General features: G+C 38.8%; 1 protein-coding gene across 1 annotated transcript in view; it reads right to left on the bottom strand.

Annotated features, from left to right (window-relative positions):
• Nucleotides 1-21020, bottom strand: part of LOC134803702 (serine/threonine-protein kinase par-1) — a 55399-nt gene that overhangs the window by 18117 nt on the left and 16262 nt on the right. Inside the window, exons 5-15 of the mRNA XM_063776502.1 lie at nt 19308-19439; nt 11918-12041; nt 11449-11574; nt 10832-10950; nt 9770-9860; nt 8942-9003; nt 7677-7781; nt 5682-5780; nt 2939-3016; nt 1376-1511; nt 295-386 (exon numbers count right to left, since the gene is read on the bottom strand). Of these exons, the coding sequence (XP_063632572.1) occupies nt 295-386; nt 1376-1511; nt 2939-3016; nt 5682-5780; nt 7677-7781; nt 8942-9003; nt 9770-9860; nt 10832-10950; nt 11449-11574; nt 11918-12041; nt 19308-19439 (1164 nt within the window). The remainder of the gene's footprint in view (nt 1-294; nt 387-1375; nt 1512-2938; nt 3017-5681; nt 5781-7676; nt 7782-8941; nt 9004-9769; nt 9861-10831; nt 10951-11448; nt 11575-11917; nt 12042-19307; nt 19440-21020) is intronic.

The following is a 21020-nucleotide window of genomic DNA, read 5'->3' as shown; positions in this document are numbered from 1 at the left end:
TAATCTTGTACCTCGGCAGAGGGGAAATAGTGCGAATGCCGCCTCCCTTCCGTGTTGCTCGAAGAGTAAGGATGAATACACTGTATTTAGTTAGGTCACGGAATAAGTAATAGTACCACCGTACAGAAAGGACACTTCCTACAAAACCGAAGTTTGACAGCGGTTCAGGGTCGAAACATGATATCCCTTTCTAACTTATGACTTACCCGAAGTCAGGAGTGTCTCCCCACTGATTAGGTGTGTGTGTGTGTGTGTGTGTGTGTGTAGTGTGTGCGTGTGTGTGTGTGTACTCACGTGGTGCGGCGGCGCGCTGTGGCAGCAGGCCCTCTCCCTCCCGCGCGGCACGTGCGCCCCCCCGTCCGACGCGCGCCGGCCGAACGTGGACGCTGCGGGGAAACATACGTGTTAACTAACATAGTAAAAATACAACAGTTAGGTTTACGGATAGATCATAAAATCAAAAATCAAAAATATACTTTATTCATGTAGGCCTAGCAACAAGCTCTTATAGACTAGGAATCCTCTAGACGGAGTTTAATGCAATTATTTCATGAAACCGATGCTGCCATAAATACGGGGGTGCGGGGGACGAGGTGAGCGAGCCCCGTGCCGTGATTGGTCCGTTCAAAGACACGGACGTCACACAAAGCCACTTTCGACTCGAAAATGGAGTAAAACTACCGTATTTGTGGCAGAGGGGGTAGAGCTACTATGCTCAGTCTGGAGGATGTCTTGTCTGTGGGATAGATAAATAAATAATTAATAAATATTATAGGACATTCTTACACAGATTGACTAAGACCCATGGTAAGCTCAAGAACGCTTGTGTTGTGGGTACTCAGACAACGATATATATAATATATAAATACTTAAATACATAGAAAACAACCATGACTCAGGAACAAAATATTTGTGTCATCACACAAACAAATGCCCTTACTGGCATTCGAACCCGAGACCATTGGCTTCATTGGCAAGGTCACTACCCACTAGGCCAGACAGGTAGTCAATATGTATAGGTCAAGTGAGTTCGGGTAACTACAAAAAGTTCAGAATGTCGGACGACCCCAAAAGTGGACTCTAATACGATAGAAGTATGGCTGACTTTTGGAATTAACCGACATTTTATAAGTAGTCGAAATTACCAGAATACATACCCTGACTCTGCATGGCTATCGGCGGCTTAAGTAAATGCTGGTCCTTGACACTAAAGTGGTGCCACGCGGGGAGAGCCGGACAGGTTGGAGCGGGGCAACATGGTCTACATACCCTGACTCTGCGTGGCTATTGGCGGCTTCAGTAAGTGCTGGTACTTCACGCTGAACTGGTGCCACGCGAGGAGAGAGGTTGGAGCGGGGCAACATACTCTACATACCCTGACTCTGCATGGCTATCGGCGGCTTCAATAAGTGCTGGTCCTTGACGCTAAAGTGGTGCCACGCGGGGAGGGGTGCGGCCAAGTTGGTGTGGGGCAACATGGACACCACCGGCGCCTCTCGCGACGAACTTTGCTGAAAGTAAAAAGCTTATATATGACTTGTAAAAAAAGTGACATTTCACAAAAAAATAAAGTAACAAAAGAGATAAAAAGTGACATTTCACAAAAAAAATAACAAAAGCAAAATAAAGAGACATTTCACAAAAAATAAAATAACAAAAAGAAAATAAAGTGACATTTCACAAAAAAAAATAAAGTAAGAAAAGAGAAAATAAAGTGACATTTTACAAAAAAAAAAACAAAAGCGAAAATAAAGTGACATTTCACAAAAAATCAATAAATAAATAAATATTAGGGGACATCTTACACAGATCAACCTAGCCCCAAACTAAGCAAAGCTTGTAATATGGGTGCTAGGCGACGATATACATACTTATATAGATAAATACATACTTATATACATAGAAAACACCCATGACTCAGGAACAAATATTAGTGTTCATCACACAAATAAATGCCCTTACTGGGATTCGAACCCAGGACCATCGGCTTCGCAGGCAGGGTCACTATCCACTAGGCCAGACCGGTCGTTAATAAAGTAACAAAAAAGAAAATAATAGTTCTCCAATGACAATTATCGTGAAAATAATAATAAATCGGATTGGGCGGAATTCGAGTGGTTTACCTATTTTTTTTCTAAACAAAAAATACAAAAAGTAGATTAAAATAACCAAACAAGTCGTAGACAAAACTTTTTATAAAGAAACTGCGTCTTCGTCTGCGTGAAATGATCAACTTTATCTTAATTGCTTCAGCGGTTTAAGCGGGAAGAGGTAACAGACTGACAAGAGTTTATTTTCATATATAAGAACTAGGTTTTACCCGCGACTTCGTCTGCGTGGAATCAGTGACAGCAGCTAAAGTATAGCGCCTGGATAAAGTGTAATAGCAATCATTCAATTTGAGCATTTTAATTGCGTACATCAATTATCAGGCAATTTATTAACTCTCTCAATTCCATCCCCTTTTTGACTCTCTTTAGGGATCCTATGTCCTTCCCCGGGACTCAAACTATCTCTATGCCAAATTTCAACTAAATCTGTTCAGCGGTTTAAGCGTGAAGAGGTAACAGACAGATAGACACACTTTCGCATTTATAGTATTACTAGCTTTTGCCCGCGACTTCGTCTGCGTGGAATTAGTGACAGCAGCTAAAGTAGGTATAGCGCCTGGATAATGCTAATAGCAATCATTCAATTCGCGCATTGCTTACTTCAACTATTAGGCAATGCATTAACTCTTTCAATTCCACCCCCCTTCTTTGCACTCTCTTCAGGGATGATTTCCGACATAAAAACTATCCTATGTCCTTCCCCGGCCCTCAAACTATCTCTATACCAAATTTCAACTAAAGCGGTTCAGCAGCTTAAGCGTGAAGAGGTAACAGACAGACAGACACATTTTCGCATTTATAATATTAGTATGTATTAGGATACTTACAGCGAATTCGGAGACGTAGAGCGGCGCGTTCCGCCCGTCGGCCGACGCCGCCGAGCCCAGCGCCACGCCCACCTCCATCTGACACAACAGAGTAGAGGGGTCATCCATTCATTACATCACTACAGTTTTAGCCCCCCCCCCCCCCCCCCCCCACTGATAAATTCCACTACTTGACGCTAGATGTCGACTACGAAATAAATGATTAACCGGAACTCTATTTTCAACTCCTTCTGCTTATAATATTAGTTGTAAATTGTTTTAGGAGTAGATTTTTCGTCAGTAGCTACACTTGTGACATCTGGTGTCAAGTAGGGGTACTGATAGTTCCACTACTTGACGTTAGATGTCGACTACGAATTAACTCGCGTTTTGGTAAGAAAACTGATGTATGGAGTTACCAATCTTTACTTGTATTTCTCTATGGCGTAATACATAATTCGATTTTATTTTGTCTTTTTTAAAGAAACTTAGGAGGTTATTTGGAAATGGCATAATTAAATAAATAAATAAATATTATAGGAATTTTACACAGATCGCCTTTGATCGCCTTAGTCCCACAGTAAGCTCAATAAGGATTGTGTTGTGGGTACTAGACGACGATATATATAATATACACATATATATAAATACTTATATTATATACATAGAAAACGTCCATAACTCGGGAACAAATATTTATGATGAACACACAAATACATGCCCTTACCAGGATTCGAACCCGGGACCTCCTGCTATAATTATGTGGTATAATAGCAAAGAGAATAGATAGTATAGAGGGGTCCTGTCATAGTAAATTTTGTAGTCACAGTAAATTTACTGCCATCTATTGACACACGACTAAAACTCAAAATGAAAACGTATAAAATTATCAAAAAATGTATATATGGATAAATGATTTTATTATTTTTATATCATTTTGACCCATGTTCATTCACTGATATCTATGTATTAAAATTGTTAAATATGAAACGGTGTCGTCACGCCATCTAGCCGAGCATAGGCTAAAGGTGTGTGCGCCATCTATCCGAGAATGACTTTTTCTCGATTTCCGAGGCACGTTTTTTCCTTAGACTTTATTCATCTTATACGAAGTTACATATGTGACGTCCCACGGTCAAAGGTACCTTATGGCGGGTATGGAGTTATGCATACCCCAGTAATCTACAATAAATAAGCTATCGATAACACAAAAGATCAACCTTCTAGGTTGCGTAGTTACAGAGATATGATTTTTTGAAAATAATGTTGTGAAATTAGCAACTTTACGATAGAGAAGTTTTAAGTTTAGCCGCCTAAAAAACTATATTCCTGAAGTAAGTTACATAGTTGACTACAAATAATAATACCTTATATATGTGAGATTAAAAAAATATTGCGACTTGTTCTGTAATGCAAATAGAAATTATTTATTTAAGACTGTTTGTTTCTCAATAAAAAAAAAAAAAAAAAAAAAAAAAAAAAAAAAAAAAAAAAAAAAAACTTTTGATATCGACTGATTTATGTGTATACTAGCCAATCTCTTGAAAATAAAGTTTTATTTCATTTTCACGATTGATTGCAATGAGCTCTCAAGATTTAAATTTTATCTATTAGAAAACGACACTGACAGACAGTTTAAGCAAAAAACAATACCGATTTAGAGGTGAAAATGTATTTTCTGACTTTTTCATATAAAATCACAAAATTGAATATTTTTACTTTTAATGTGACACACAATCAATTTTTCTGAGCACATATGAAAGAAATTCTGTCATTCAAATGAAATAAATCCTAAAACCCCAACTAAATACTATATTTAACCCCTTATGCCACTTTAAACTTACATAACAATAACAGTATTTGCTCCATACATTTACGAAAAGGTACCTTATGGAAATAAATCTAATAATACATCACTACAAAATATCAATCATATTACAGTTTATCTTTTATGAATAGAAAATATTAATTTACATTAAACTGCCCCAAATTTAATTAGTTCTTCGTCATAATAATCTTAAAAAAGACCAATAAATTGTATGTAATGAAAAGGTACCTTGTGATTAAGTTACATGATGAGGCATGATGATGATGGAACAGTTAGGATAAACTAATAATATTTTGGGGTTAAGATGGTATAAATCGTCTATTTCTTATCAATAATATATTTCGGTTGCTATTGAAGATAAGCGGCATTGAGGTTCAATGACCTCAGATATTCCATAAGGTAATGCGTCGGGTATTGGCATTTTTCAGCAAACCAATGGCTGATTTACTGCATGCGACCAAACCAAATGAAGATTATTCTAGTTAAGAAAGACTTGACGAGAGTAACTTTGGTATAATAGCAGTCTACTTGGATTTGTGATGTCGGTCTATGTACGGTTATAATATTTGCGAGGCGCCCCAACCAGAACTGAAATTATCAAATTAGTTTTGCAGAATGCTAATACAGTTCTCTACCAAACTTCTTTTCCCGTATTGACTAGTTTTTTTGGGAATTTTCAATCTTTTTTCCATAAGGTACCTTTTCTACTAAACTCTGAGACGACATTACTAGGCTTATAACTAACTTATAACAAAAATAAAAACAGGTAAACAAACGTTACGCATTAAGGTTTCAGATCACACAATAAAAAAAAATTGAGCATTTTTTCACCTCTTTACAAAACATTTCATATCTCCGAAACTAGAAACCCTCATAAGGTACCTTTTCCCGTGGAACGTCACATATGTCTTTGATAATAGTAATAGAGATACAGACCTGGTCGTAGCGGGGCTGCGGGCCCACGGTGTGTCGCCGCTGCGGGTCCGCGGGCTGCGCACGCGCCGCCGCCACCGCCACGCCGCCCATAGACCCGAACTATAAACAACATATACATAAACACTACTATTTACCATATAATAGTTAATTGTTTCACAAGGGGGCAAAGTTGTTGTTTAACCGCTCGTGCTAATATTGATAGACGAGCAAGCGAAAGATTCCCAAAATGGAATTGCGAGGGTTTCAAAGCACGAGGGTTAAACAAAATTTGCCCCCGAGTGAAACACAAATTTTTTCACCTCAGCAGCTCGAACAAGGGTACTTTGCTTCTTAAAAACAGTGAGCAAAATGCGATTTTGCTCACTAAGTCATTTTGTCTCACTCAGTGAGCAAAATCGCATTTTGCTCACTGAGTGAGACAAAATGTCATTCAAGTGATCTTTGTAGTCAAATGTCATTTCAACATGCGGGGTCTAATACAAGTTCGATATACTTGGGTTCTATTATCTCTGTCCCTCTAGGTATGTTCTCACTGCTTAGGGTGAAAAATTTTGTGTACTACACGAGATCAAAGTTATTTACATCTCGTGCGCTTTTGAATCCCTTACTACGCTCAAGATTCTAAATTAGATTCACTCGCTACGCTCGTGAATCTATTATAGAATCTTTCGCTTGCACGGGACTCAAAATAAGCACTCGAAGAAATATCAAACTTTGATCTCTTGTTGTACAAATAACTATTTCACCACACCAACCCGAAGCAAATATTAATGTAAAATATCAAACAAAATCAAATCCAAATGAATGTTATTAATTATTTATGTATCATCCAAAGTCAATTCTAGCAGGAAACATAAGAAAACAGCTCAAAATTTTCATTTGATAACTTTGCCTCACATGTGAATAAAATGCAACTTTGCTATCAGTTTTTGAAGTGAAAAGTAAGCCTTTCCGAGCTGGTGTGGTGAAAAAAATTATACTGATATCACTTTCACACACCGGCATATATAATCAGATAAACACAAGTTGTCAGTCAGTAAGAACCAGTACTATAGAGGCGATGGATCCGGCACAAGCGTTATAGTCGTTCGATTTGTAGCTGGCCCCGAACGGCTAATCCTTTGGCTATTGTTAAGTAAAACCGTACACGCTCCTACCAAAAAAAAGATTTGGTCGCTCGTTTTACGACTCTATGGTAATTGAAATATATGATTAAAAATGTACTAATGGAACATATTTTGCGAGGCTGTGGGTGGTCCCTCTACGGTTGCCGAGTGCCGGCGAGTCGAGCGCTACTGAACCAGTCTAAAATGTGTCATCGAGATGCGTAACAAAGGCGCGTTATCGGAGAGCGCACCTACGCTGGTTTTTTCAGCGTTGGACTAGCCAGCTCTCAGGTGCCAATTATAATTATGCAACCCTTTTTTTGCAGGTGGCACGTGCGGTTTTACTTAACAATAGACAAAGGATTAACCGTTCGGGGCCAGCTACAAATCGTACGACTATACATGTAATGCTCGCACGCAGAATTCGTGTTACATTATTCATTACACCCGTCTGGATCCGGCTTAAGGATGCTCTTTCAATGTACGGAAGATCATTAGAAATGTTTTTTTGAAGTGATAACTTCTTTAGCGGCGCTGTGCACTTTTTGTGATGGGGAAAAATGTTAAACTCGTAACAGGTGTCACGTGACCTGATCGAAAAACTGTTACAATGAGTTTTTCTTTATTGATTTAAATGCAATCTAGTGAGTTTCCCTGACTTTCCCTCTAACTGGTACTAATATAACTCGAGTACTAACAGTAATGTGCTTAGGGGTTTCAAGTAATGCGACGAAATAACGCTAGATGGCGTTAACCTCAATTATACATAGGTCTGCAGACATTGATTGAGTTTTCACTTCTGCCGGCACTCCCGGAGTGCAACCCGTTGTTTTTTTTTGAGCTCTTAAATTTTATAATAATCTATCTGGAGTTTATCATTATAAATGACCTGTTCCAGGCTGTCGGTCCGTTCAGACAAGTAGTCCACAGCGTCAGGCAAAACCAGGCAGTCTTGAGACGAGTCCTCGGCGTCCATCTGCTCGTCTGTCCCGCTCTGGTAACATACAATAGACAGAAATAGATCATTCGAACCTTAGTTTTGCTTTAGGTTCCACATGTCCAATTTATTTGTCCAATGTCATTGCGTCTCACTCTCTCTTTAAGCAAAATGTGAGACGCAATATACATTGGACAAAGAAATTGCATAGGTTAAACAACCTTAGGAAGGTATAGAGCAGAAAATATCGTCAAAAAGTAGCTGATTTCGCTTGTCAGTCAAATAACTAATACATATAGTCTGTCAAGCAAAGTATATCAGTAGCAATGTACAGCAAAGTGAAGTAGGGCAACACTCAAAGAGCAGTATTGCGCTAAGAAAAGCAGCAATGGGGCTGTCCATAAATTACGTCATCGTTTTTTGACGACTTTTGACCCCCCCCCCCCCCCCCCTTCCTAAAATCATCCAAAAATCATGCTTCGAATGACTCCGTTTCCTCCTACGTCATGCTATCATCATCCGATGTCCAGACCCCCCCCCCCCCCCTTAATTTGAAATGACGTAACTTATGAATAGCCCGAATGTACATCGAAGCAAAACATGTAATTATCATAACCTCAAATTGTACAAATATTTACGATCAACAAGCATGATTGTACATTGTAGGCACCTTGACTTTGCTTCAGTTCATGCACAATCTTATTTAATACAGTATTTAATGGTGGCAGCAGAAATTTCTCTTGAAATAGCAACGATTCAGAATGTAAACAAACAAGATGGCTGCCATCCACGATCGACATTCCACAGATAAAACACAGATGACACGCGATTTTGGAATTATTCGAAAACAGTGTTGCAAACCCGCGATTTTTCAAATTTGCCGCCTTTTACTACTGACAAGATTTGCTTGGCCAAGTATAATTAAAATGCTGGGAGTATTTTAATAGGGTATTATACTGTATTTACAATAAATTATTTTACACCATGCATGAAATAAAGCACCAGATAATTATTGTAAAAATACAGATGGGAGTTATTTTTAAACACAAGTTCTATTTAATAAATCGGATAGAACTATAAAAAGTAGATGAGTTGACCGTGACGTCACGATGTAATGTTTCATATAAATTCCATAGCAAATAGTTTTGACAGCTCTAAAAAAGTAACTGATTTGACTAGTAGGAAAATACCCTATTATGTCTTTACAGTTAACATACCTTACAGCTTGTGAGATCTAGGGCTCCGCCACCTTGGTCTCCCGTCGGCGACTCCAGGGAATCTAGAAAACATAACAACGTACCGTCAACCGGGGTGAGTAGGAATGGCTGGAGTGAATAGGGACACCCCTTACAATGTGATTTACCTGACAATTTCTTAAAAAGGTGGGTACTTTTACACGGTACAAATTGAATCATTCGATTGAAAATAGCAGAAGATTTTGTATGAAACTAAGAAAATAAGTTATTAAGAAAAGAGCTATGAGCGTGCGACTTGCAATCCGGAGGTCACGGGTTCAAACCCCGGCTCGTACCAATGAGTTTTTCGGAACGTATGTACGAAATATCATTTGATATTTACCAGTCGCTTTTCGGTGAAGGAAAACATCGTGAGGAAACCGGACTAATCTTAACGAGGCCGAGTATCCCCTTTTGCTGGAAGGTCAGATGGCAGTCGCTTTCGTAAAAACTGTGCCTACGTCAATTCTTGGGATTAGTTGTCAAGCGGACCCCAGGCTCCCCGGTTGACGGTACATGAAAATTTCAGTGTTCAAAAGCAAAAGAGAAGAGTCTTCTCTTTCCGCACAGACTCTTGATACATTTTATACCTTTAAAAGAGCAATTATTGTATATTTATTTATATATATATTTCGGGGATCTCGGAAACGGCTCTAACGATTTCGATGAAATTTGCTATATGGGGGTTTTCGGGGGCGAAAAATCGATCTAGCTAGAGTAGGTCTTATCTCTGGGAAAAGCGCATTTTTGAGCTTTTATATGTGTCTCCAAGATATTAGGAAATAATGAGATTAATATCTGATGGTGTACCTCTGTGTATCCACTGGGTCCGCTGCTGCACTTTGTCCATGAGTAGATGGTAGATGGCCGAGATGTGGTCGAAACGTTCTTCTTGGACAGACTGGAACAGCGGGGAAATGACATTTACTTGTATGTAAAAACCGGTCAAGTGCGAGTGAGACTCGCGCACGAAGGGTTCCGTACCATTGCGCAAAAAACGGCAAACAAATCACGTTTGTTGTATGGCCCCACTTAAATATTTAATTTTGTTTTTAGTATTTGTTGTTATAGCGGCAACAGGAATACATCATATGTGACCATTTCAACTGTCTAGCTATCACGGTTCATGAGTTACAGTCTGGTGACAGACAGACGGACAGATGGACAGACGGACGGCGGAGTCTTAGTAATAGGGTCCCGTTTTTACCCTTTGGGCAGGGAACCCTAAAAATAATGCTCGGCGCCTTTCGCTACAATGCGGAAAATAGGTGTTATCGGTTAAGCCGTTAAGGTGTATTCCATCTGTCCAATATATCAATCATGGTCCAATGTCATTGAGTCTCACTCTCTCATTAAGCAAAATGTGAGACCAAACACACATTGGACAAAATAATTGTACACACATTGCGCGTATAGACCGACAAGAAATTGTAGAAATTAAAAAGTGGCAACATCGTAGTGTCGTCCCGTTTTCTTAGATTGATTTGAAAGGGACGACACTACGATGTTGCCACTTTTTAATTTCTACATTTTCTTGTCGGTCTATAGCTCGGGCTAACAGTGAAAGGGTTGAGAAAAAAAAATATTTCGGATATAAATCTATAGTTGTTAGTTACATTTAAAATTAACTTATAAAATACATTAAAACTAAAGTATGTTCATGTCATTAGGCCATAAATTACGTCATCTATTTTTGATTTTAAAGATTTTTGACCCCCCCCCCTCTTTAAATCATCCGAACATCACGCTTCGAATGACCCCGTTGCCTCCTACGTCATGCTACCATCATTCGATGTCCAGACCCCCCCTCCTAATTTGAAATGACGTAATTTATGAATAGCCCCTAGGATCTACTGTATCAAGTGTGTGTACCTGTTGTATGAGGTCGGGGGTGAGCCCGGGCAGGGTGAGCATGTGGGACAGCACGGTGTCGCGCGAGGGGGTCGCGGCGACGCCGGCCGGGTGGCACGTGCACGCCCCCGTCGATGGATCTGTCAAACAAAACAAAAATGGATAACACTGTCATACAGTAAAACGAAATTAAATATCTCCGACACGGCCCTCCTGACTTTGGAAGCGTCCCAGACACTCGACCATCCGCTATCAGGATGCGTCCTCGTGTACTTTTACCAAAACATACCGAACAGCTTTGATTTAAATTTTACAATTCGGAATACCCAATATTGTATGCGTCCTTGATTACCCATTCACGAGGTATATTTTCAACATTTTGATACCACGTCAGTGGCAAACAACCATACGGCCCGCCTGATGGCTAGCAGTCACTGTAGCCTATGGACGCCTGCAACTACAGAGGTGTAACATGCGCGTTGCCGACCCTTTAAAAATAACCCTGTACTGTACACTCCTTTATATATAAATATTAAAGGATTTCCTTTACGAGGTTTGAGAGCTGCAAAAGTGCATGCAAAAGTTAATGAATTCCGTTCATAAAGTGGGTATACATTTTTGCAGTTGTGCGTGCATACCTATAGGCGCAGGAGGGCCGGGGCCGGCGTGGTGTGTGGACAGCCAGCGGTGCTTGGCGACGCCGCGGAGCGACAACCTCTTCTCCGGCTCCACCACCAGCATGTGCCGGATCAGCTGCTCGCATTCTGTAATCAAACGAAATCGTATACTTATAATAGCACAACCCCCAATACGAATATAACCATGCTGGACCGAGTCGCGGGCGGAAGCTAGTATTAGGATGTTATACAATCTAAAGCTAAGATTGTCTTTATTTAACGTGTTAGATCATCATTTTATATCTAGAAATAATACAGGATTACAGGATTCCATCTCGTATGATTCGTGGGACACTAAATAGTTTATTATCTCTACATAGTTTCATAATGGATAGTGATTCAAAAAAGAAAGTTCTACACTGTATCTACAGTGTGGGAAGCTAGAATCTATAATAACCATGTTTAGACTGTTTCGTTTCGCATGTTTTACCTTGCGACATGAAGTACGGTATCCGGAACTTGCCCGCCAGCACGACAGCCCGCAGCTCGTGCAGCGTGCCGCCGTCGAAGGGTAACGCGCCGCACACCAGCACGTATAGGACCACGCCCAGCGACTACATAAACAGGACATAATACTAATTAGGTTACTAGGTATACTAATAGGTAATTTATAGTCTGACAAGCCATTTCCGTCAGTAGAAAAAGGCGGCACTTTAAAAAATTTAGCTCCTGTACAACATTTTAATTTCGTGCCTTTTTCTACTTACAAGATTGGTTTTACAGAGTATATTATAGGTTGTTTTTAGGTATTGAGGTGAATATATAGGTAATATTGATCAACTTTTACTATGGGTCCAACCCCGAAATCGCAAAAAGTATTTGGCTGTTTCATACTTTTTGGTTCACCAGATGTTCGGAGAGGCAAAAAAAAATATCGAAAGTTCGAGGTCGGTCTCGTAAAACTTGCTCAATATGATTTACCTCGCAAAATTTGTCTAAGGGTCGATAAAATAACCCGTTTAATATCAATCTTTTCAATAATTTAAATTTTACACCAGAACTTTCGCTTGTTGGCTGATGGTGACTGTGCTTGTGTATGAGACTGCCTGTGTATGTATGTGGGGCATATTTATCTTTATATATAAACGCGAGCGGCTTTGACGGTAGAAACAAATTAAATTATGCTCAAACAAAAGAGCGTAAAAAAATAACACTTTTGAATCGACAACATATATCCGCAAAATTCGTATTGTCGCGTATTTTGCATTTAAAAGTGAAAAAATTTCGACAAACAATACTAAAGGCTCAATTTGTTGGTTGACATTTGACAGCTATGCGTTGCGTTTAGAAACTGCAAACATGCTTACAAGTTAGGTTGGTCGTATTTTTTTTAATAAAAAGCAAGACGAATATTACTGTTTATTTGATGACTTTCCGGTATGTATAATGGTTATTATTTGCATTAAGTTTCGTTTCATATGGATATGTATACCGGTATAATTATTACATAAATTTGTTTTTAAGCCAGAACGTGCGATAGTCTGTTACGGCTTTTAAGACGATAGTAGTGATGGGTAGGACATCAATTTAAAATGAGTTTGTATGAGTACCTCATTTTCTAAAATGAGGTGTTACAATGTCTTACTTCAAATGAGGTGAGGTACTAGCATATATTCAGCGTCGACTATTCCATTAACTCCAACGGCGACAAAAATATTTAATGTATATACATATTTATGTATTCATCACTTCCTTTATAAATAAATAAGTAGTAATATTTAATTGGAGTGCAATTCTGGAGGTTAAGAATAGAACTTTTAGGAGAAAGATAATTTTAGAATCAAACTAAGAACATAAAGTACCTAACTTAATTTGCTGCTTTTATGAAACTTGTTCTAATGTAGCTCTTTTTTATTGTTAGATTGTTTAGACCTCCTCCTTGCTACTTGATATAATTTTAAGTATAATAATCACTAGCGACCCACCCCGGCTTCGCACGGGTTAGCAAATTATACACCTAAACCTTCCTCAAGAATCACTCTTTTGATAGGTGAAAACCACATGAAAATCCGTCCAGTAGTTTTTAAGTCTATCGCGAACATACAAACAAACCCACAAACAGACAGACGCGGCGGGGGACTTTGTTTTATAATATGTAGTGATATATTTCATAAGTACCTATTAACCATAAAACTACCACATTTTTAACAAACTAAGGAGAACAAATTCAATATTTTCACTAGTCATTATTATATAGAAGTGACTAACTTACCACCTCAGATAATTTAACAGTAATATCATCAATATGATAATAAACAAAGCACCATTCGCGCCTGCCGCACCGGCTACATTTACACTTCATTTTTTCATGCAAAAGGCACCAAGGAAGATCCGCGGGTATATTTACTGGCAAAAACTATGTCCATATTTTGTTATGATTATAAGAATTATCACTAGGTATTAGGTATTAGAGAACTAAAATTAACTAGGTAGTGAACGAAGTACGAACAAAATAAATATAAATATGTCATAATCATAACTTGACAGTTCGAAGTCGTTTGTTTACAAAGAATGTTAATAAAAAGTATTGCAAATTCAAATCGGTATAATTTACATCTACATTTTTATTTTACCTATGAAAATTATACTTACTTTTTATTTAATAAACTTGAAACTTATTGAAATTATCATAAATTGTGTACGCTACCGTATTATATTTCAATAATATTTAAGTTACTTAAGGGATTTCTGTTTCTAAGCAAGCTTCGTAAATGCCCGCCTGGTATACAGAGGGCGTACCGCGAACCAAGTTCGTCATGTTGCCTTCCTGTCACACTTACGTACGAATTTACAAGTGCGACAGAGAAGCAACACGTCGAAATTCGTTTTGAGACTGATTTCTCGCGCCATTTTGACACGTAAGTTAGGATCAAAAAGGCGTAAGATGTATGAAAGCTTGCAGCGCTTACGCTTGTTGTCTTTCGTGTTTAATTTTTAACGTATTTTCGGTGGTGACGCGAGGCGATATTGAAGTACGGCGCGTGTCTGTCTCACTCCCTCTTTGGGTATTTCTAATTCATTGTTTCATTTTGAAAGGATTGAGGTGTTCATGTCACAGAGAGGCGGTGAGTGGTACAAACTCAATGCTTTTCTCGGTGGACCTTTTGTCGTTGCAATAAGGTTTGTAGTTCGGCAGTTGACAGTGTGGACCATTACGTCCATTACTCGTTTCTTCATTTGAGTTTTGAGTGTCGGCGAGCGGGCGAGCACCTCGAGCGCCTCGCGCGATCCAGGGACTCTCTTGCGAGGTTATGAGGAGCGTATGAGTTTTGAAGGTCGCGAGTGAAATTGAAAGGATAAGAGTTTTTTTTAATTTGAAGTGTGTGAATGATTTGTGTGGCAAGAGGTGTTTGTGATGCGCGCGAGTAAATGAGTAAAATGAATAGAGGAGTGATGTAAGACATTTTTGCGGTATGAAGTACTGCGACAAATTAACAAAATGAGTGGTACAAATGAGGTGCCTTACGAGTGAGCGACTCAACACTAGACGATAGCAACACTGCCTAGACGTCAACGACGGCTGTTATTCGAAAATACTTTATCCGGTACTCCAGACGTGATAAAAACCTGTTAAATAGTGTATTGTGTGTGTTAACAATAAAAAATAGTCACCGAACATAGTGCAAAGTGCAAACGCCATCGTAACGTAACGAGATTTGAACTTCAAAGCGTTCCATGGGTGTATTGTGTTTAGTATAAACATCGGTCTCTCAGTTGTATTTTAATATTTCAGAATGATTCCAAATATTCTTACATGTCAAGGCACTACTAGCTACCTGGAAATGCAAGTGAAAGCAACCTTGAAGCAGCTGTGATAAACTAATAAGTGAGCGAGATGAAAATGACGTTGTTCAAAGAAACTTTGAGTTAAGTGCCAGCTGACTGTAACACACTCTAATTAAGTACATTGCCAGTGTGAAACAGTGCAAAAAGCTACAGTGTATTGTGGACATATTTAATAACTGTGCTTTAGACTATGAATCAAATTTGAGGTGTATCGGTGAATTGGAAAGTCAACTGCATAAAGCTAATAAGTTATCTCCGGAGTCAATGTAAGTTGAATATAAGATTAAATATAATAAGATATATAGATAGTATATATGTCGCAGTCAAAAGTGTGAACTGGTCAAAAGAACTTTTAACCGACAAAAACAGGCAAAACTGCTTTTGACTGAGCATGTTGGTCAAAAGTAGTTATACCTGAACATCATTGGTTAATAGTAATTGTGTTGTGACTGTTACTATCAGTCAAAAGTACTCGCAGAGATAGGTAGGTTAGGGTTATTTTTTTGCTACGCCCAAAAAACGAAACTGTTCCCAGAGATAGGTAGGTTAGGGTTATTTTTTTTTTGCTACGCCCTAAAAACGAAACTGCTGCCAGAAATAGGTATGATTTTCAGGTAAAACTACTTTTGACCAACATGCTCAGTCAAAGCAGTTTTGCCTGTTTTTGTTGGTTAAAAGTTCTTTGGCCAGTTCACACTTTTGACTGCAACAGGTTGGGCTGGACATATGGCAAGGGAAGGTAAAGATAAGTGGGATAGAGAGGAAGCGGAATGGTATCCTAGAGATGGAAAAAGGAGAGAAGGGAGACCAATAATGAGGTGGTCGGATGACATAAAGAAGCATGCGGGACCTAATTGGATAGGGACGGCAAGGGATAGAGAGCCGTGGAGAGAGCTGGGGGAGGCCTATGCCAAGAAGGCAGACTGAAATAATTATTAAAAAGCAATGACATAAAAATTATTTAATAAAGTTACTAAGGAAAAAATATTGAAACTAATTGATATAAATGAAATGTGAATTTATTTAAATGTAATATGTGCTGAAATTTAATTTTTTGGTCAATAAAGGCTATTCTATTCTATTCTATTCTAATTTGACAGGTGACAGCAAAAAAAATATGAATTCCTGCTAAAATTTCAGAGTCATAGTGAAGCATAGTACATAGTACCAAAACAAGGTTGATTTTTAGGGTTCTGTAGCCAAAGGGTAAAAACGGGACCCCTATTACGAGGACTCCAATATGTTATTAGATCAAAACAAATTATTTTCAGAAAATATTTAATTTAGGCTTAGGGATGGCGAGGCTCCATAAACCTTCAGTAAGTAGTGCATAAGTATCCTTGGAAAAATTCGACCTATGCCGCCGTGGGTGGCCCGGTGGCAGAATGGCACAGGCACCTGCTGCAATAGCAGAGGACGCTGCTTTGATTCCAGCCTAGGGCACTGGAGGCCTTGGTCACTTTTTAGGGTTGCGTACCCATAGGGTAAAAACGGGACCCTATTAAATATTAAGACTGCTGTCCGTCTGTCTGTCACCAGGCTGTATCTCAAGATCTCATGAACCGTGATAACTAGATTAACTAGACAGTTTCAATTTTCACAAATGATGTATTTCTGTTGCCGCTATAACAACAAATACTAAAAACAAATTAAAGAAATATTTAAGCGGGGCCAATGCAATGCTAGGCTGGATATGACTGATGAAATGAGTAAATTTTTATTAATATGTTTTAATATGACATGTTGGTGGCAAACAAGCATACAAGGCTGTTAATGCCGATGGTAAGTGGGAGTTTAGACTAGACCTCTGCTTCTCCAAGGGACTCACATTGCTGACCGAGTAAATTTTTATTAATATGTTTTAATATGACATGTTGGTGGCAAACAAGCATACAAGGCTGTTAATGCCAATGGTAAGTGGGAGTTTAGACTAGACCTCTGCTTCTCCAAGGGACTCACATTGCTGACCGAGTAAATTTTTATTAATATGTTTTAATATGACATGTTGGTGGCAAACAAGCATACAAGGCTGTTAATGCCGATGGTAAGTGGGAGTTTAGACTAGACCTCTGCTTCTCCAAGGGACTCACATTGCTGACCGAGTAAATTTTTATTAATATGTTTTAACATGGCATGTTGGTGGCAAACAAGCATACAACTCATACAAGGCTGTTAATGCCGATGGTAAGTGGGAGTTTAGACTAGACCTCTGATTCTCCAAGGGACTCACATTGTTGACCGAGTAAATTTTTATTAATATGTTTTAATATGACATGTTGGTGGCAAACAAGAATACAAAGCTGTTAATGCCGATGGTAAGTGGGAGTTTAGATTAGACCTCTGCTTCTCCAAGGGACTCACATTGTTGACCGAGTAAATTTTTATTAATATGTTTTAATATGACATGTTGGTGGCTAACAAGAATACAAGGCTGTTAATGCCGATGGTAAGTGGGGGTTTAGACTAGACCTCTGCTTCTCCAAGGGACTCACATTGCTGACCGGTTACAAATCTATTACACTCATACTAGGGTTCCGTACCTGAAGGGTAACTAAAAAACGGGAACCTATTAGCGATTCCGACTCGCACTTGGCCGGTTTTTCTTAGTAGGTATATGAAATTTATTTCAGTTTTACTTCATTGTCCGTCTGTCTGTCTGTCACCAAGCTGTATCTCATGAACCGTGATAGGCCTAGGCAGTTGAAATTTTCACAGATGATGTATTTCTGTTACCGCTATAACAACAAATACTAAAAAGTATGGAACCCTTCGTGCGCGAGCACTTGCCCGGTTTGACATTTCAGGCTCCGTCACACAGGCGCGTTTCGCGTGCGGCGCGTGAGCGGGGCGCGCCGCTTTTTCATATAAAACGCTCAGGCCCGGCTCTGAAATCGCGCCGGTGTGACGGAACCTTTATTTCAGTTTACTCCACTGTCCCTCTGTCACCAGGCTGTATCTCATGAACCGTGATAGCTAGACAGTTGAAATTTTCACACATGATGTATTTCTGTTGCCGCTATAACAACAAATATTAAAAAGTGTTCCGTTCTTGATGGGTGAGTCCGACTCGCACTTATTCAGTTTTTTTTTTGTAAACGAATTTAATATTAACGGATAGGCATTAATATTAAAGAATGAAATAGTAGTGATAATTTCCATACTTATACTTTAGTGCCATGAAGGGTAGGTACAAAAGGGTTCCCTCTTTTGAGATTGGAAAGTGGGCTAGGTTATAAATGCGGCCTTCACAGAACCGATCTGCGACCAGAAAAGTGGGTCAGGTTAGAACTGTGATCCTTACAGAACCGAACTGCTACCAGAAAAGCGGATTAGGTTTTTTTAATTACATATTTGTTTTTAGATATAATTATCGGAATAGTAAATTTTTCGAGTTATGATTGTATGTTACGGATTTAAAGTTTTCTGAGATGAGATAGGTTTGTAACCGCCTTGATGAAGGTATGAAGTCTAAAAGTAAATAATTACTTAATTCAAAATGAGTATTACCTATTACTATTATTTATTTTACCCGAGCGAAGCCGGGTTTTCATCTATATATTTAAATCAGACAACAAGGCCTATATAAAAATACCTTACAAACTAACATGCATATACATATATTTATTTTATAAACTTACAACTAAACACTATTTATGCAGCTATTTATACTATTTATACATATGTAGTAGACATCGGCCGACGGATTGCTACTCTTAAATGGGCCTGGGCCGGGCACATATGTCGCAGAGATGATAGGAGATGGAGCAAGCGTGTCCTAGCGTGGAGGCCTCGTTCAAAAAGACCAGATCACAGACCTCCAACAAGATGGGAGGATGACATTAAAAAGATAGCAGGCCCACTCTGGAGGAGAGAAGCAGCAAATCGGGCTGCTTGGAGGAGTTTTGGAGAGGCGTATGCCCAATAGTGGGCGCATACTCGCTGAGGAAGAAGAAGAAGAAGAGGACTATTTATGCGACAAAACGGCGTGGCTCCGTTGAATCATATAATGTGTGGAATTGAATGAATATACTCACCCATATGTCTGCCTTGGGCCCGTCGTATCTCCGTCCCTCGAAGAGTTCTGGCGCGGCGTATGGCGGACTGCCGCACCACGTGGCCAGAGCACCCCCGCGTACGTACTCGTTGCTGAACCCGAAGTCTGCCAACTGAAACATTGAGAGAAACTATTAAAAGACAGCCCTGATAAAGACATAATAGTTTATGTGACTGCTACACAATGAAAAAGCATTAAAATACGAGTATTGGTGCAAAGCATTAATAGCGGTAGCAGTGACTATGGTATCCTAAAGATATTTGCTGTAAAGTTAGATACTCCGTTAGCGAGACATTGGAACAGTCTACATTTTACTGGATCCGTTGACGACTGACGGGGTGTCTAACTTTATACAGGGTGGAAAGGCACGACGATCCTTCCCGGAAGTATTAGGTCGTTTAAGTGATACAGAGACTATTGGTAATGGTAAGAATCGTTAATTGAGTAAAAAATAAAAATTGCAAAAATACTACTTTTTAACTGTGGTGATAACCCTATAGCATGTGCACATGACGGCTAGATTAAGGATCTCCGTCGGGAAAGCTCGGGACTTTACACTTTTTTCCGATCGTTGACAGTATCGCAATGATGTATGAATGACGCATAAATGTCAAATAAATCAAATGCATGCAAAAATATTACAAACAATTTTATTACTTTCTTAGATAATTACTTTTTTCCAATATTTAATACTATCTTCTTTTCACATACGGTGTTCAAATGTACCTCCGTGTATTACAACGCCGCCGCAGCCCGTACCCGAGTATGTCGATGCACATGCGATATAGTGTATGCTCTTCGTCATTTATCCTCCGCAGAAAGCACCAATTAGCCTTTGTCTCATTTCGTCCGCAGTTTCACATTCCGTTTGGTTTGGTACACCATATCTTTTACACAGCCCCACAAATTTAAATAGCCACGAGCATCTAACATTTTTATTTGAAGAATATGACATTCAATAAGTATAGTTCAATGAAAATTTAATTTCAAACATCAGACGTCTTGTCTATTTCCTACCACGCAAGAAGGTTTGTTAGTTTGGTATTGAAGAAGTATTTATTCTTGATTTATTCTTAGTATTTCATTTTTGCAAGTTCATTTGGTGCAACTAACACAACCTACTTGTTATTTTTAATTATTTTAGATAGTTTCCAATTATTCGAAAATAATTTTGTGAAACGTGTTAAGAAACAAACCTTTTTATCAGTCAAGGAAACCAGAGATATTTATAAGACGATTGAGTACTTTTGAGTGGTTGTCAATGTCACCATTTGAACTGTCGTTGTAAACAATGTTGTGGTTAGTATTATTAATATTAAGGAATAACATACTTAACTATTTCATTCAAGTATTGAACAAGTGGAACCACTAAGAAAGCGAAAATCCTGCAATGATTCTTACCGTGCTGTAAGCAGGCCTAAAAATGGTTAGATGGCAACAAATTAGCATAATTTCCTGTCGAATACTGATTGTTTACAAGTAAGTTCATTGACCCTGTCACCTGTTAGGGTTAGAACAAAGTAGTTTTTTGCGTGGATGTTTAAAAGGTCATAATTTAGAAACGGTTGCCCATATTAACATAGTTTCTATGGAGAAAATATAGAGCTTAGGCTAAACTATCTCCCATTTCCGGAAAGGATCGTCGTGCCTTTCCACCCTGTATATAATTATAATAATTAATTCTTTATTTTAT

The sequence above is a fragment of the Cydia splendana genome, chromosome 27, assembly GCF_910591565.1.
Source record: "Cydia splendana chromosome 27, ilCydSple1.2, whole genome shotgun sequence".
In the NCBI taxonomy this organism is placed as follows: Eukaryota; Metazoa; Arthropoda; class Insecta; order Lepidoptera; family Tortricidae; genus Cydia; species Cydia splendana.
Note: the sequence above shows the minus strand (reverse complement) of the source record. Positions and strands in the feature narration are given on the sequence as shown.